General features: G+C 46.9%; 1 protein-coding gene across 1 annotated transcript in view; it reads right to left on the bottom strand.

Moving 5' to 3' along the window:
• The window catches only part of LOC144752979 (E3 ubiquitin-protein ligase TRIM39-like), a 186,195-nt gene that overhangs the window by 89,748 nt on the left and 78,216 nt on the right, over nucleotides 1-18,231 (bottom strand). Inside the window, exon 3 of the mRNA XM_078640787.1 lies at nucleotides 12,723-12,953. Coding sequence (XP_078496913.1) covers nucleotides 12,723-12,953 — 231 coding nt within the window. The remainder of the gene's footprint in view (nucleotides 1-12,722; nucleotides 12,954-18,231) is intronic.

The raw sequence follows: 18,231 nt of genomic DNA, 5'->3' as shown, positions 1-18,231 counted from the left end.
AAGGGTAGGACTTTGAACTGATAGTGCTTGTTGAGAATGGTGAACCTGAGGTATTTTCTGTGGGACGGGTGGAGTGGGATGTGGAAGTAAGCATCCTTGAGGTCTAATGTTGCCAGGAAGTCCCCTTGGTTTAGAAGGGGAAGGATCTGTTGCAGTGTCAGCATGTGAAAGTGTTCTGACAGTATATACATGTTGAGAGGGCGTAGATCCAGAATGGGTCTGAGGGATCCGTCCTTCTTTGGGATGAGGAAGTACAGAGAATAGACCCCTGTTCCTTCCTCCTCCACTGGCACGAGTTCGATTGCTCCTTTTTGCAGCATTACTAGCACTTCCTGCTGCAATAAGTGCAAGTGCTCTGCCGACATAGGACGTTGTCTTGGGGGAATGTTGGGAGGAGTGGATGTTAACTCCAAACAATAACCGTACTGTATTAGTTTTCTCACCCACCTGTCTGTGGTGATGGACGTCCAGACCGGCAGGAACTGCTGGAGTCTCCCCCCGACAGGTGTTGGATGGTCGGGGGCAGTGACAGGGAGTCACTGTTTGTTTGCGGCAGAGGAACGGGAGTTGTTGTTCCCTCTGCCCCTGCCTTTGGCACTGTTACCTCGGTAACCCCCTCTACCTTGCTTGGGGTACGAGGATTGTGCACCACCTTTTGTGAATTGTGTTTGTTGACCCAATTGTCCTCTGGTAACACCACGCGCTCCTGAGCGACGAAAAGTGTTTCCCCTGAATTGTTGAGACTGAAGTGCCCCCATCGATTTAGCAGTCTCATTGTCCTTTTTAATTTTTTCTAGGGTGGTGTCAACATCTGGCCCAAACAGTCTGTCAGGATTGACAGGCTGATTGAGTATTGTTGTCTGAATATCGGGCTTAAATCCAGATATGCGAAGCCAAGCCTGTCTTCTCAGCATGACACTGGTGTTAATACCCCTAGCCGCTGTATCAGCTACATCAAGCGCACACTTTATTGCAGCGTTTGAGATGAGTTTTCCCTCTTGTATGAGCATCTCGGCCCCTTCCTTAAACTGATCAGGTAGGTGTTGAAGGAGCTGTTCTAGGGTGTCGTAATGCGCCCTATCGTAACGTGCCAATAGTGCCTGTGTGTTTGCTATACGCCAGACATTGGCAGCCTGCGCAGCCACCCTCTTGCCGGATGCCTCAAGCACTTTGGACTCCTTGTCGGGGGGAGGAGCTTCACCCGTCGTTTGGGAGTTGGCCCTCTTGCAGGCATTTGCGACCACCAAGGAGTCTAGAGGCAACTGTCCCCGAATATAGGCAGGGTCCCCAGGTGCTGGCCTGTATTTCTTTTTCAATACGTGGGTTCACCACTCTTGCCCTTGTAGGTTCTTTAAAGATCTCTGGTGCATGTTTAAGGACCCCTTTTAACATAGGAAGTGTTTTGACTGTTCTTTCGGAGATAGAGAAAGTGTCAAACAGGAAATCTTCCTCCACCGGGTCAGCATGCATGTCTACATTATGATTTGCAGCTGCTCGCTCTATCAAAGCATTGAATGCTGCCAAATCCTCAGTAGGTGATGTACGTGTCCCAAAACCCTGTGGGTCCTGTATCACTTGATGACTTCCCTGGTCCCCAGCGTCGTCATATGGGTCCTGTTGTACATCAGGGTCATTGCCAGCAGGGAAGTTGTATTGGTCATCTTGGTCATCATCGTCACCCCCTGATTGGTTGGGGGAAGGTGATGGACTCCTCCTCGGAGGTGGCTGAAGAGGTACAACAGAGGCAGGTATGTCCTGTGGTGCCTTTTTCTTCTTTAGTGGAATAACATATGACTCCAATGGCTGGGAAGTGATCTTTCTTTTGTAAAGTGTCAATTTCCCTGTGTGGGCATCGATGTAATGCTCTGATTGGTCCTCTGACGCTGGTTGTCGAGCCAAATGCCCACTGGGCGCCGAATATTCCGACATTTCTGTGTTTTTCGGCACCAGTCTGGGTGCAAACGCCTTCGGCGCCACCTTCGGTGGTAGAGTGTAGAGTAGCTTGGAGGACGTCTTTGCAGGTGTGTCCATTGGTCTCGGATCCGATGGCGCGGTAGACGCCGACGGCAGAGATTTCTCCCGAATACGTTGGAGGGAGTCGGTGACCTGTTTTGTGAATGAAGCCGAGGGTTTGGCAGCCGATGCTTCAATTTTGTGACTATTTCCTCAAACCTTTGGTACAATCCACTCCTACCTACCTCAAAGACACAAAAAGCCTCTTACGACTACTATCGGATGTGACCCTGAAAACTCAGTCACCCTAGTGACTCTGAACGTTGAAAGCCTGTACACAAGTATCCCACAGGACGACACGATTAGGGTCCTGACAGAATCCTTAGACTCGATCGAATGGGATTATCAGACACCCAAAGCCTTCATCATTGAGTGTGCCACCATAGCCCTAAAAGAAAACTTTTTTTCTTTTAAAGACAGGCTTTTTCTTCAGTGCTCGGGGACATCCATGGGCAGTATTTTTGCTCCCAGCGTGGCTGGGTTGTATGTAGCTGATTTTGAGGCAAAATACATCCTACCATCTACCCTAGCTTTTTCGTCATCTATGCTCCTGTGGAAGCGCTACATAGATGACATTCTACTACTATGGACAGGGAGTGACACCGACCTGGAATCCTTCCTACTATGGATCAATACTCTAGACCACAATTTGCGGTTTACAAATACCAAAAGCAGATCGGAGATAGTCTTCCTTGACGTTGTAATCTCTGTGAATGGAGCTGGCCTTACAACTAAGACCCACCATAAGCCCACTGCGAAAAACAACCTTCTGGAGTTTAGTAGTTTCCATCCTCGCCCACTGAAGGAGAACCTTCCCTATGGGCAATACCTCAGACTGAGGCGAAACTACAGCTCACTTTCGGATTTCAAAGAACAGTCCTCAAGTCTCACCGAAAAACTGAAAGACAGAGGCTATCCAGCACCTATCCTAACCAAGGGTTTCAAAAGAGCAAGGAACCAACCTAGAGAGGCTCTTTTAGAAGAAAAGATCACTAACTCTGAGTCAATACCACTCACGTGTGTTACCACATACAGTAGTCTCTCTAATTTGATGAAGAAATCCATCAACAAGCATTGGAACATATTGACTTCCTACAAAGAAAATTGGGAGAAACCCCTCTTTTCTTTCAAAAAAGGACGGAGCCTTAGGGATGCCTTGGTGCACACTCGTCCCAGGGAAAAGCCACCCCATTCCACACCCACAGTTACCGTTGCTTGGGGTATGCCCAGAGTTATAGGTCATTACCCTTGCTCTGACTGTAGTGTCTGCCACCTGACTGAAGCTACCAAAACTCTGTCGCTTGAAGGAGGAAAAGTATGGACACAAAGAGAACATACAAATTGCAACACTATGAACGTTGTTTACTTGATCACATGTCCCTGCCAGCAACGCTATGTTGGCATGACCACGCGCAAGATAAAACAACGCATTTGCGAACATCGGAGCAATGTCAGATGTAAAAAAGTGACTACCAAACTGAGCCGTCACTTTTTGGACAGTAACCACACTCCAAATGACATGAGGTGGACGGTAATTGAAGTGGTGAGTGGCACAACCAACATAACCAGCAGACTGTTTGAAAAGGAGCAACGCTGGGTGTATCGTTTGGGCACCAATATAAATGGGCTGAATGATGACATCCCATGGAACACAGTACTATCTTGAGATCAATCTCTTGCTTTTCATACGGATATCACAACGTCTGAGAAACTCCCTAATGCAGTGATTGGCATTTACCCCGTGATTTGCCCATTAACCTATGACTCTGTTTTTTCCACATAGTGGCTAACTGAACAGAAATAGTGCTCTCTTCGTACTCTGTTTTGACCTGTTCACTTTTTTACTACAAAGTTCTCTATAATTGCAGTATCTTTCGTAATTATTTTGAATCAGCCATGTAGTCTAATTCATACAGTTTTTTTTTTCCCCTAATAAAATCTGACATTCACAAAATTTGTGCACTTAATACATTAAATGGATCTAGGCACCCTCGCTGCATACAATTTCCAAGATGCGCATCCATTGTATTAATGCCCAACATAGTGATCACTATCGCACCATTTGCTTACACGGGGACTCGACAGGAGACGGCATCCAAGCCTCCATTTGAATTTTGACCACGCCTCCCGGGGAGGGCTGGCGTGTCCCAAGCCTCGACTTGGCGGGACACGCCCACCCGGAAGAGCGGCACACACGGCAATTGAATCCTTTAAAAACAATGCTACCGGCCCCGTTTTTCATCCTCGGGGTCCGGTATTGAGGCCACAGCTAGGTTGACGGCGGGTTGTGAGCGCTGAGGGCGTGAGTAGACACTGCCGTCGAGATCGCCGAAATTCCTGCAAATTAAGCTAAGTGTTCACTCGTGCACTCGTTGTTTTCAACTGTACCTCTTTTCCTTTTAGGATGTGCCAGGTTCGCTCCAACCCCCCTCCCGAGACCCATGGTGCTAGTAGCGCCCTATTTTAAAGTGAGAGATCAACCTTGAAATACCATCTTGAGGGGCACTGACCTTTTAGGTCCATTGATCCCTTCATAAGGAGTACACACATTGTGTTTTTAACCCCCTTTTAGAATGTTTCTTGTAAATAGACACCTTTAGCACGTCACTTCCCAGAGTTACCCGCTATCATCCTCTAGGGGCTATTTGGATGGTGTTTAAAATCAGTGTTTACTTTGGGAACACAATATATGCCACGTATTATGGAGCACTATGATTATACAATAAGGCTCATATTAACAATATGTATGTTTGTCTTCTGTTTGTCTATGTCTTTCACGTTACAGGTGCTGTAACACTCCAAAAATTTCGGAGTATTTTTGGAATGAGCATCTTGCTCTTCCCTTTTTTAAGCACTTTTTCACCTTTTTAATTTTCACTTTCACGTCCCCAGGTTAGGGTGGGTGATTAGAGAGCCCATACCGCCGGGGTTTAGTCCTGACGAATGCCTTGGTAAATAAAACCACCCATATGGCAGAAACATGTTGACTAAGATTAATATGAGTATTTTCTGAATTTAACCAACCCTAATACCTTGGCAGCTAAATTCAGACACATAATACTCCTTGTTCTGTGCCTTAGGGATCACTTATTAAAATTTATTTTTTGATACCCTTGTAAGGCACTATTAACCTCCACTGTATTTTATAGCACGCCCTCCCCACACAACCAGCTCCGCAGTCTTTCTGGCGTCGCAGCACACCGAAGAGGCACTCGGCCTCTTTGGTGGGGCCCGATGATGAAGCATGACACTGACTAGGTCGGTGTGTGAGGGCTTTCTTTACCACCCAAAGTGGGTGTGTGAACCTTGTTTTGACTCCATCACTTGTGGTTTTCAGAGATTTTTCAGAGATTGATCTGACCTCTCTTTTCTTGTTTATTTGCATTTAACTGGGGACTGAGAGAGTGTCTTCTTTTTTCCCTATCTCTCCCATTGTTGTCGAGCCGATGCTTCATGCTCGTCCGCTTCGGAGGACTTCGGCGCGGCTGAAGGGGCCACCGATGAATCCTCGACTCCTACGGTTCGCGGCCCTGTGGTAGACTGAGGCGCCGACGCCGTTGATGCAGATCCGGCATCTTTGTGCCGATGCGCAGTGACTCCGGCCTTTGGGTCGTGGGCCTTAGTGGACTTTGCTTCGACCGTGCGTTTGGTGGTCGACGCTGCAGCCGTCGAGACGTGATGGACTACCTTCTTGGAGGACGTGTCCTTGGCCACCGTTTGTGGCGCTGGTGACTCGACAGCCTTCTTCGACTTCGGAGGGCCTGAGGGCGACGGAGTCGAAGATGGAGCAGGCTTTGTTAATTTGGCTGGGACATCGGCCATTTTAGATGTAGTTGAAGCCGTAGGTTTCGGTTTCGTTTTTGCCGGGACGTCGGCCATTTTAGGTGTTGCCGAGACCGATGGTTTCGGTTTCGTTTTCGGTGGGACGTCGGCCATCTTTGACGATGTCGCCTGCAACGGTTGCGGTTTCGTTTTTGATACGCGCAATGGCGGCTCCACCGGTGTATCCGTGGCCGGGCCAGAAGGCGGGGCTGGGGATAGCGGTGCAGGGTCGTGGGTAAGGCCGAGTGGCGATCCTGTGACCTGAGCCTGAGGCATGTAATGTTCGGGGCATAGCTCTTCCTCTGAGCTATCTTCCGCGGCCCCATAGACTTCTTCGTCGTCCCCTACCTCCTCGACGTATTCAAGGTCTTGGCCCTGTTCTTCGATGTATTCGTCTGGATCGGGCTCGACCTCCGTCGACGGCGGTGAAATTTCAAGATGATGGCTTCTGCCTTCCTCTGCGGGGTCGTAGAAGATGTCATCGGGTGCCGGAGCCGCTCGCCGGGCCTCGAGGCGCGCCGTGCTGATGCTTGAGTGTTTTCTTGGACCTGAATTTTGAGCAGGCCATGCAGTTGTCCTCATCGTGGTCCGGCGAGAGGCATTTATTACAGACTGGGTGCACGTCGATGTGTGGATATTTGGATCCACAGACGGGGCAGCACTTGAACGGAGTCCGTTTCATGATCAGGTCGTCGGGGTCTTGCTGCGAGTACAGGGCCTCGATGTCCGAAGAGTAAAGTACTCCGCAGAATTCCGACACGAAGAGTCGGACGGTGCTCGGGACCGATCGCATACAATACCGACGCCAATAGAGAAGGCCTTTTGGCCTTAAGGAAGTACGTTTTTCGATTCCGACAAAGACGTCGAAATCACATCCGAACCCAATGGCGGAAAAAAACAATCTGGGGATGGAGCCGATGCCCATGCGCACTGTAGTCCAGGGGAGGAGCCACCTATCTCGTGATACTTCGAAGACTCTTCCAGGACAACAATGTGCAATCATCCGGACCCAACACTAGGCGGCGATCTATGCAATAGATATGAATTTAGCAGCCCACATGCCTCGAACTTTAGGGATTCCCAGGGGTCTCGGCTGCGACTCCTGGATTGCCCCTTCAGACCCCTGGCACTGCTTGTGTAAGCCCTGCCACTGCTTGTGTGACCCCTGGCTTCAGAGATGGCAAAATCAGTGCTAGGAAGATCGAGACAGCTTCTCCTTAAGGGAGTCATGCACCACCTACATTTTCTGTCAATTTTTTATAACACTAATAGTGAATAACAAGTTTATTATTCACTATAAGTGTAATAACAAAATTCTGCACTAGGACCTAGAATGTGAACTTCAGTGGCAGATGTCTTAAGTTAAACATGTTTTTCAATGTATGTAGTGTGCATGCTTGTGAGTGAGAGTGTGTATGTATTTGTGAGTATGAGTGTGTGAGAGTAAAAGTGAATGAGAGTCAGTGACAGGTACTGAGTGAGAGCAACTAGAAGGTAGTGGGTGAAAATAAGTGAGATTGAGTGTCAATGAGTGTGAGTGAGCCAGAACGAGTGACAATAAAACGTAACCCACAAGTGAGAAAGTATGAGTGTGTAAGAGCTAGAATGTGAGTGAGTGTGAATTAATGAGAGGGAATGAGTAAGTGAAAGTGTGAGAGAATGACAGAGTTAGTGCAAGTATGAGTGAGAATGTTGGTGTCAGTAAGAATGAGTGAGAGTGACTTAGACTGAGTGAGAATAAATGAGGGCTTGTGAGAATGAATGATTGAGTGTGGTTGAGTTAATATACGTAAATGTGTGAAAATTTGATGTTATGCTTGCTAGTCTGCCATTGGCCCTTACACACTGAGGGTAATTTGTGGCTTATAGAGGGAACCATGGAACAATTCTATCGCTGGCATTTGGGTGACAATTGTTAAAATGACATTCACCTGTGAAAGATATTGGTACTGGCATGCTGGAGGTAAATCTTGGCATGATAGGAACCCATTGAAAAATACTGGCACACTGGCGGCAATTGTTGGCATGGGGGCACCCATGACAAAATGCTGGCACTAGCTCATCATTGGAGATGCTTCTTGCCATAAGGGAGGAAAACCAGGGCATATGGGGGGGGGTGCAACCATTAAAACATTCTAGTCCTGATGTACTAGATGTAATTTGACCTAAGGGTAACCTAAGGTATGTGATGGCATTAATTGCAAAATTCTGATACTGGGATATTGTCGGTAATTTGTGGCATAAAGGGGCATGTATTGCATTTAAGGGGCACCCCTGATAAAACGCTGGCCCTGGCACAATGGAGGTGTCTTTTGACCTAAGGGGCATCCACAGCACATTCTGTAAACAATGGGTGAACTCCTTAAGAGGGTCATGTTGCATTGGCTTGACACATCTTGAATATAAATGAGTGCTCTTTCAGAACTGCTGTTTTTTTAACAAATATCTGTGAAAATTGTGCTTTATAGTACACTATTAGTTGCATTTAAATAAAAAAAAACATTTGTCGGAGGGAGAGCGCTCCCCAGTCCCTCCTTCTCCCCTCAAGCATATGAGAAGAAATCTGGTTCAGGGTAAGTATTACATCCCACCACTTTCAAAGATCACCATAATATAGATGGTTTCTAAAATGGCCATTGGTCTGCGAGTGTGTGATGTCACTTCCACTATCGCTGGCATTTTGGTGAATCAATGTCCTTGGTGACATGACACAGCAGTGGGTCATATGAATGAGTTCACATGGCACAATCTGTGATATTCTGAATGTGATCACATGAACCAGTGAAGTCTACAATTTTCTGAATGAGGCCACATGACAGTCTGTGATATTCTGAATGGGGTCACATGACACCGCATTGTCTGTTATATTCTAATCTGTGTCACATGACAAAGCACTTGGCGAACTTCACATAATATTAAATTCATGAATGATTTCCACCCGTAGAGGAGACATTTTACAAGACCTACATGTGATATTGCACACACTGAGAGCACAGCTGGAGTGACAAATGGACACTGGTTTCTACCCATGAACCCTCTGTATGTCACGCTTTGAATACAGGTATTTGGACCTCTGCAGTGATCTGAGCCTTCCTAATGGAGTCTCATCCACTATAATCTCTGTTATAATTGAGCTACTAGCTATAATCTATAGCGCCTGGACACCTGCAGAGAGAGTGCATGTTGCCTACATGCTACATGTGGGGGTTAAGGTGAGCATGGAGTGTGTGTCTTTTGTGATTTTATGTATGGGGACAGGACTCCATTTTGGATCCGGTGTGTGAATGGTACATATGATGGGAGGATGGAGGGATCCTGCCAGATAGGGAGGTGGATTGTGGAAACCTTCCTGAGGTCTTTGAAGCGGACCAGACATCTGTGAAAGGAAAGGAATGATGGAGACAAGTGATGCTCTGAAGGACATTCACATCCCACTTACTGCATCCTTCATCCCCAGAAGAATTAATACAGTTCTGGGCAGCAGTTGAGTGGGAAGGCCTCTCTTCGGAGCCTTCGTCTCAGATTCCTCTGTCACGGCACACACAGCTCTACTCTCTCTTCCTGCCAAGATTCAGTGACAAAGACTTTAACCTGACCAGTCTGTGCTAATAAATCAAATGTTAGAACTGCCTGAAACCAGCTCCAGAGAAGGAGCTCTCAAATTTTCATCTGCATCTAAAAACCTAGAACAAATACTTGTGAGAAACCCAGGTCTCTGTGCCAGGATTTTCATTGACCTGTGTCAAGACCCTTAAAGCACTGATGGAGATAAATATATCAGTTCCAGAGCCAGGATCCCTGATTGCCGGCTTACTTACCAGTGAGGGAAACCCAGAAAGGACTCCTGCAAGGAAAGCTGAGGGCTACCTATATAATAGAGAAGCTGTCTGCTGGAGAGAGGCGGTTGGTGAATTACAACCCCCAAGTGAGAAGTCTGCCTTGTGACGTCATCAGCCCTTCCGACTGGTGAGTAAGGAGCGGTGCAAGGGACTTGGGTCCTAACCCTGCTGAAGGAGCTGGATCTACCTCGGTGAAAGAGACCAACTCACAGAGAAGAAGAGGTACTGAAAGTGTGCTCAGGAGGAGGTACGAGCAGATGAGGTATTAGAAGAGTGCGTGGAAGTGGAAGCCATCTAGGAACCGAGATCACAGCTGCCCAGGAAGAACAAAGAACTGTGACCACCTCTTGTGCAGTTATGGACTTTTGAAGGATCTGCTTTTGTGAAGCTCCCGCCAGTTACTGGATTAATTCATCCCAGAAAGGGGCGAGCTGTTGGAGTGAAGAGGCTGAGATGGGAGACCCTCTATAAAATGTTGGAGAAGAACCAGGTATGAGCAAAGGATTTGGAATATTAGATTCTTTATGATAAGTTGTCTGTGACCTGCATGCGGCGTGGCTAACTTACAAGTTCACATCAGTATAAGGACTCAAACATACTGTTTAGAGGGTGACACCAGTTAGACAGCTGCCGAATGGAAAGTGCCCTCTTTAAAAATGGAGTATAACTCTAGACTGTAAACTGTTAAAGAAATAATTGGGAGGTCCTTTGGGTTCAATGTTTACAACCGTGGGATGTGTGTTGGCTGTAGTGGCTGTATTCCTTCACAGCAAATGTCTAAACAGTGATGATCACCCTCCAAGGACCAGCATTTGTGATATAATGCTCTGTGACATCAGAGCTTTTAGGAAGAGCTGAACATGGTACTACTACAGCAATTCATGACCATTAATGACATAAATGGCGTTTTACGTTTGATATGAATCAGAATGTGTCAAAGATAAATATCTTTCTAATAAACATTAATTGTTTTTTATTTCATGAAAAAAAAATTGTGTGTTATTCACGTTTCTCTAAAATTCTAGGATCATTGAGAGTACTGCTCCCAACATGAGTATTGTCTATTGAAATTATAAGTCAATAGGGCTACTGCCTTAGTGAGTAGTACCAAGCAAAGGACCGCTATTATCAGACAAACTAAATGAATAGGATTTTTTAAGGGTCATTAACAGGTTGTGGGCCATCATCATAGGCAGACAAAATAAGTCCATCCACAGGTTAAGAGTCATCTTCCTGTATTTACAAGAGAAGTTACATCAAAAGGTCACGAGAGATCATCCTAGACTGAATTGCGAGGTCATACCAACGGGTCAGGGTCCACCGTTCTAGCAGGAGGTAAGAGTGGTCCTCTCTTGTAAGAAGGATGAGCCTCCCTTGGACTGTGGGTCTTACTGGTCCCATTTCATTTCTCAACACAGACGCAAAACTATACGCCAAACCTTTAGCTATGTTGGTGATGGGCTTCATTGCCAAATTGGTCACCCGGGGAGACATAGATTTGTTATCTATAACTTTCCTCGAAGCTGAAACGGCATTTGAATATGTGTTTAGACCCGTGGTCTTAAAACCTTTTAATGCCGCGCCCTCCCCAGTGGAAAAAAAACATCACCGGGGCCTCCCTCAAAATTGTTAACAATTAGTCTATTAAACTGCCAATGTTTAAATATGTCTAGACTTACTTCAACATTGCAGTTAAGTTATGTTACCTTTTTAAAAATGCAATAAAATACATGGTTAACAAACATAGTATTCTAGTCAGACAGGCCTTACTTACGTGTAAACATATCCACAGTGTGATTATTAGAAATGGGGGTTCCGAAGAATATTTGGAGTCCCTTCTCTTTTGAAACCTTTTACCAGACAGGATGGAAATGACAAAAGATGCTAGTGATGGCCCATAACAGGGGGTCTTACTGCCACTCATTTCTTTTCACTTAAAACAAAAGTACTGCTATCAGGATAATGCTTCTTTCGGCTAGAGCATGGTGCCCCCTGGGATCACTTGAGGCTCCTCTAGTGGTGCCGCCTCCCAGTTTGAAGAGCCCTGGTTTAGGCTAACTGGTGAATTACATGTTTGTACGAACATTGACAGGTCATGGTCATTACAAACAACTTCAAGTTAGACAGTTTCAGAACAGACTCTTGAACCAGGTGGGGATGTTCCTTGTCGTACCTTTAAGTGAGATATTAGTAAAGATTCATTGTACTACTCTAAGGGACTCATAAATCAGCATTACATAAAAATAAAACTGGTAAATAATTAGAAAACAGTTGACAGCGTATGACCACAATAAGGTGGTTTATTAATCCCACCCTAAGCCATATTGGTGAGGAATTTGGTTCCCATGTAGGGTGTCAAGATAATCCAGCTATAAATCATGTTCTTTTGCTGCCGGGCAGTTATTTGTGGACATTCATTTCACATACTCCGTAATATAACCAAGGGTTACCCATGATATAAAATGGTCACTATTCTTCAAAATATGGAGTTCTGTGGCAATCTCTATCTTTATCTGGGGTGACAAGAAAACCCAGGGAGCTGCCATTATCTATTCCAAATGCCTAATTATATAGCTGTTCACCTTACCAAGAGATCGGTGCGTGTGAAAGTAAGTGGACACTTGTACCAGGAGAAAAATAACTGCTTTAGAATAGAAATGTTTTCAAACTTCCAAAGAAATGAGAAATGTGATTTCTTTCCAATTCTCTAAGATGTTGGCTCAGCTTTTTCACATTTTGTTCCTTTGTCTCCATATGTTCATTGAGGTCACTGGAATTGCTTGGTGTGTTGCATTAAATTGAATATAACACTGTGAGACGTCAATGTTCATCCCACTGTTTGTATATTGCATTAGGCTTTCAGCATCAAGTAGGACAATGTAAATTATCCATGTCTGTATATTGTGTGCAGCTGTCTGAGTGCACAGGGTCATTGTGCATTGACTCTGCTAGGAGAGCATGTGTGTTCCGCTCATACATTTAATAATGTACACAAAATATGAATATTTCACTTCCTTCTTTTGTGGTATTTACCAAACAGTATCTTACCTTCAGGAGTTCCCACGCTGGCGCCTCAGACTTCTTTTCTATCTCCGTTATCAGGGCCTTGAGAGCGGTGATTTCATTGGACAGTTTGGTGATATTTGCATTTTCTATCATGGTCATTTTCTTCTCCATCTCCTCCAGTCTTCTGTGCAGTGTTTGCTCATTTTCTTTCAGAAGCTGCTGTAGTTTTTCAAACTCCGATTCAATTTTCTTCTTCTCAGTTCTTAGCTTGCTCTGTCAGAAGCAAAGAAAAGCTGGTTGCATATTAAAAAGCTTCCTACAAGTTGTCACTAGAGTGGGAGGGTGGAGGGGTCGATACTTTCTTTCTTAAATCAGAACACTAACAGGCGTTTTATAATTTCTGAACTGCAGCCTCTTACTACCTTCCCTTCTACCGTCTTCCGTCCTTCTCACACTTCAACCCTCCCCCTTCCCTCAGACACCTCACGAACTGTAGAGAGGTCAGAATATGTGAAGCTGCAGAGAAGCTCAATCCATGGAGCGAGTGCAAGGAAAAGAACCCACTGCAGGCAGAGACAGTCAAAGACCCAGAGACAGACTGAGTGGAGAGACTGGCTGAAGTCAAGTGTGGGTTGATGTGAAAGACAGGAGAGAATGTAAAAGAAGGGGGGCCAGGAAGATTCAGCCCTTGTGATAAAAGAAACAAGATTTGGACAGTGCGGGCTGCCCCTGTCCTGCCAGAACACTGGCTGTGTTCACCCAGAAGGAGATGCTGAGGGCGTATCCTACTATGATCCACATTCCAAGTGATGGGGCATCACTGATGTGGTAATTTCACATTCAAAATTATAAATAAATTATGTTTCTTCTGTTACAAAATGGAGAATGATCAGATAAATCAATGTTACTGCACTGGCTACTGCAGGTACGTCCACTGTGTCTATAGAGGTTGAGTGAGGAGGTTGGTTAGATATCTGGTCCTATTCTAAGATAGAAGGCTGTGTGTTATCAGGTGAGGTAAGTCATACTGTATGTTATCAGGTGGGGTAAGTCATACTGTGGCTTAGAGCTGGAGCCTGTGTGTTATCAGGTGAGGTATGTCACACTGTGTCTTAGAGCAGGAGCCTGTGTGTTATCAGGTGAGGTATGTCACACCGTAGCTTAGAGCAGGAGCCTGTGTGTTATCCGGTGAGGTATGTCACGACTTGAAACCTGCAGTACAATGCTTAGCGTGCTGCGCCTGGAGGAGTACTAGTGCATTGAGCGGCGTGAACTTTAAAAAATATCTTGCTTGCTTTCTTTATTATTTAATTTGGGTTCCTAGTTTCCCCTTGTTTTTAATTATCCCTCTGACTTGCACTTTAAAAGTGATTACCCACCGCTTCTTTGGCGGGCCCTGTTCCTTCCCCTCCACTTCGGCTGACATCTTGGGGGATAGTAGGATGCTTGGCGGCGCCATTTTTGTTGTCGGGCTAGTCGCTCGAACGGACGCTTGACCTGCATTTAAGGCGGGTAAATTCGGCTGCGCCCATTGACTTGAAACCTGCAGTACATTGCTTAGCGCGCTGCGCCTGAAGGAGCAAATGTGCATTGAGCGGCGTGAATTTTAAAAAATATCTTGCTTGCTTTCTTTATTATTTAATTTGGGTTCCTAGTTTCCCCTTGTTTTTAATTATCCCTCTGACTTTTTGTTGTCGGGCTAGTCGCTAGAACGGACACTTGACCTGCAATTAAGGCGGTCATGCTGACGCGCAGCGGGTACGCACAGCGAGGTAGCCGTAGTACCGCCGGAGTTACGCCTGAGTTCAGCCCGTCTGCGCCCGTCAGCGTCCCGGAGGTGGACGGAGTGGCGGGAGGGGCTGGCTCATGGATTAGGTATTCGGCAGCGGAGCTACTTTCATTCAGGGAAGGTAAGGATGCGTGGCGTGTGGTCTTTCCCGGGCGATATAGAGGCAAAAGGCGGTGTCAGGGATGTGGTTGGTTACCAGGCAAATCCCCGGTGGGGGGGCTGTTTGCACTAAGGCCACTGTGAAACATCTGTGCCTCTTACTTAATACCCGCTCTTTGAGCAGGCATGCTCTCGAAATCTATGAGCTTTTAGCTGTTGAAAAACCTGTATGCCTAATGCTTACTGAAACTTGGCTGATGGAGGCCTCTAATCCGGATATTGTGACTGCTATTCCTCCGGATTATGTAATTTTCAGGCACGACAGATTGACTGGGAGGGGTGGAAGGGTGGCGATTGTGGTCAGGAGAACTGTTCCCTGTGTGGTTATCCCTATGGAGGCCATCTCAGTTTGCGAATCTCTGGCGTTCACTTTAACCTTATCTCCTCATCAATCCTTTACCGGGCTTTTGGTTTATAGACCACCTGGACAATTGGGGTCCTTCCACGAGGAGTTGCAGGTGCTGGTATCGGCGCTTTGCTTGAAGACGGAACACTGTATTGTGCTTGGGGATTTTAATATTCATATGGACGTGGGGACAGACGGTGACACGATTAAAATCAATGATGTCACCTCCCCCCTGGGCCTTACCCCCTACCTGGCAGTGCCGACTCATAACAAGGGTCATACCCTTGATCAGGTGTTTTCCACCATTCCACTCGATATGGCCAGCCCTGTCCCTGTCCTTTGGTCGGACCATCTTCTGATTAGGTTTCAGATTTTGGGTATGAGCAAATCTTCCTGTGTAACGTTGAGTCATCCTAGGCAGACGTGTCGGGCATTTCATCGGGTGACCCCAGAAAGTTTGGCCCAGGCTTGTTTGGATCATCCCTGCCTGCTGTCAGGAGACCTAGAGAGGGATCTCGATCTGCTGCAGCGGTGGTTAGTGGAGCGATTAGACGAACTAGCACCTGAGACTGCTCCCCGGAAAACATCTAGACGGACCTCTGCTCCTTGGTATACGGAAGCTTTGGCTCTGTCACGGCGTAATGGAAAGGTGGCAGAGAGGCTCTGGCGCCAGCAGTATGATCCTGGGGCCAAGGCAGTCTATGGGGCGGCCATTAAAGCCTATCATGTGAGCATCCTGTCTGAAAAGAAGAATTATTTCTCTACGAGAATTGAGACTGCTTCAAATTTCTGTAGGGAATTTTTCACCATTGTGAAGGAGTTTGTGACCCCTAATGCAAATGCGTCGAATCATGAGTTCTCTGAGACGTGGGTGATCTCGCTAGCTAGCTTTTTTACCACCAAGATCAAGCGGATTCAGGACTCTTTTTCTTCTTCGGGCCCGAGTGATGTCATCAGCCCGGGAGATCAGCTGAATTTGATAGCAGAATCCGGACCCACTCTTTCGGAGTTTCCATCTCTCTCTGATTCCGCATCTCAGGATCTCCTGATCAAGCTTAAATCGGGCTCACCTTTAGACCCTTGCCCGGCTAAATTTTTGGCTAGGGTGGCAGAAGTTATGAATCCTCTGATTAATCCCATCCTTAATCTGTCTTTGACTAGGGGTGTGGTGCCTGTGGTTTGGAAGCAGGCGATGGCTGTACCATTACTTAAAAAGCTGGGTCTGGACCCTGAGCTACATGCCAATTATAGGCCGATTTCCCTCCTGCCTGCTCTCGCAAAGATAGTAGAGAAGCATGTGCATACTGTGCTCTCTACTTTCCTTGAAACCCACAGTTTGCTGCACTCCACCCAGTCTGGCTTCCGGCCCAACCTAAGCACCGAGACGGTGCTTTTGGAGGTCAATGAGGCCATCAAGGAAGTGCTTGATGCAGGGGGAAGAGCCATGTTGGTAATGTTAGACCTGTCGGCGGCCTTTGACACCGTCCCTCATGAGGGTCTCCTCAGCAAGCTTTATGAGATCGGTCTGAGAGGGACGGTGTTGAGCTGGTTTCAATCTTATTTGGCTGGTCGCCGACAGGTGATCTGGGCCCCTCCGTACTCGGCCGAAGTACCGCCTCTGGAGGTCGGAGTCCCGCAGGGCTCGGTGTTGAGCCCGACTCTTTTTAATATCTTTATGACCCCTCTGGCGTTGCTGGCGGAGTCTTTTGGGGCTCAGATCGTGTCATACGCTTATGACACCCAGCTCCTTTTCACTTGTAGGAAGGGGGCTGAGTTTGACGAAGAGAGCATCCGTGGGTGTCTTGGGGCTGTTTTCGAATGGTTTCAGCGAAACAGCCTCAAGTGCAACCCAGATAAATCGGAGGTGCTCTTCTTCGGGTGTCAGTCTGACCCGAACTGGCAGGAGTGGTGGCCGGTGAATATGTTCCCTCCCTTGTCATCTTCTCTGATTGCCAAGAACTTGGGGGTCAAGATTGACAACGGCTTGACGCTCAAGTCCCAGATCCTTGGATTGGCCGGCACCTGTTATGGCCTCCTTAAAATGTTACGTAAGTTCCTTCCCCTGCTCCCGCTGGCGCATAGGAAGATTACGGTCCAGGCCCTTATTGGTTCGAGGCTGGACTATTCAAACGTCTTATATTTGGGTTTACCCGAATACCTTCTCCAAAGACTACAGGTGGTCCAGAACTCGGCGGCTCGGGCCATTTTTGGCTTGCATCGCCGAGCGAGAGCTTCGGATCTTTTACATTCTTTACATTGGCTGCCTATTCGGAAGCGGATTGTTTTTAAAGCACTTACGCTGGCGCATAAGGTATTTCATGCTGTGGGAGCTGAATATATTCAGAAACGGCTTGCCTTCTACAAACTGGCTAGAGCCTTAAGATCGGAATCTCTCTGCCTTGCCGTTGTTCCTGCTGTCAGGAAAGCAAGGGTGGGGGGACGTTCCTTTAAACGCTTGGCGCCCCAGCTTTGGAATGCCCTGCCTCTGCCGCTTCGCAGTACATCTAATCTGCTGGCCTTCAGAAAGGGTCTGAAGACGTGGCTCTGTGGTCAGTAATTTGTTCGCTCTTTTTCTCCTTGTGCTTGCCCTTTGCAGTTTGTTGTGGGTTAGAAAGCGCCTGGACACTCTTCGGAGTAGCCGAGCGCTATATAAGACACCCATAACATAACATAACATAACACTGTGGCTTAGAGCAGGAGCCTGTGTGTTATTGGGTGGGGTAATAATAGTATTAATCCACATTTGTAAAGCGCACAATCACCCGTAAGGGTCTCTAGGCGCTGGGGGGCGTCGGGAAGATTAAGCAAGCTATTGCCCAGAGTCACATGGTGCTGGGCTAACCTGCCGCCGGAGCCGGGGATCGAACCCTGATCCCCAGATTCCAGCGTCAGTCGCCGCGGCGCCACACCTCTCCCATACTGTGTGTTATCAGGTGGGGTAAGTCATACTGTGTGTTATCAGGTGGGGTAAGTCATACTGTGTGTTATCAGGTGGGGTAAGTCATACTGTGTGTTATCAGGTGGGGTAAGTCATACTGTAGCTTAAGCAGGAGCCTGTGGGTTGTGCACCGGCACTTGCTGAAAGGACTGGTATTAACAGTATCTTGTATATAGGGTGCATTCCTGCCCTTTCGAATTGGCATAGGACAGCGCTGGAAAATAACTTGTGGCGCTGCCCTATGCCAATTCCTTGCAAATGAGGGTAAAGTTTTGTGGATCATTAGTTATGGCCAGACCTTTTTCCTGGTCCGATGAGA

This window comes from Lissotriton helveticus, chromosome 5_1, assembly GCF_964261635.1.
Source record: "Lissotriton helveticus chromosome 5_1, aLisHel1.1, whole genome shotgun sequence".
Classification (NCBI taxonomy): domain Eukaryota; kingdom Metazoa; phylum Chordata; class Amphibia; order Caudata; family Salamandridae; genus Lissotriton; species Lissotriton helveticus.
Note: the sequence above shows the minus strand (reverse complement) of the source record. Positions and strands in the feature narration are given on the sequence as shown.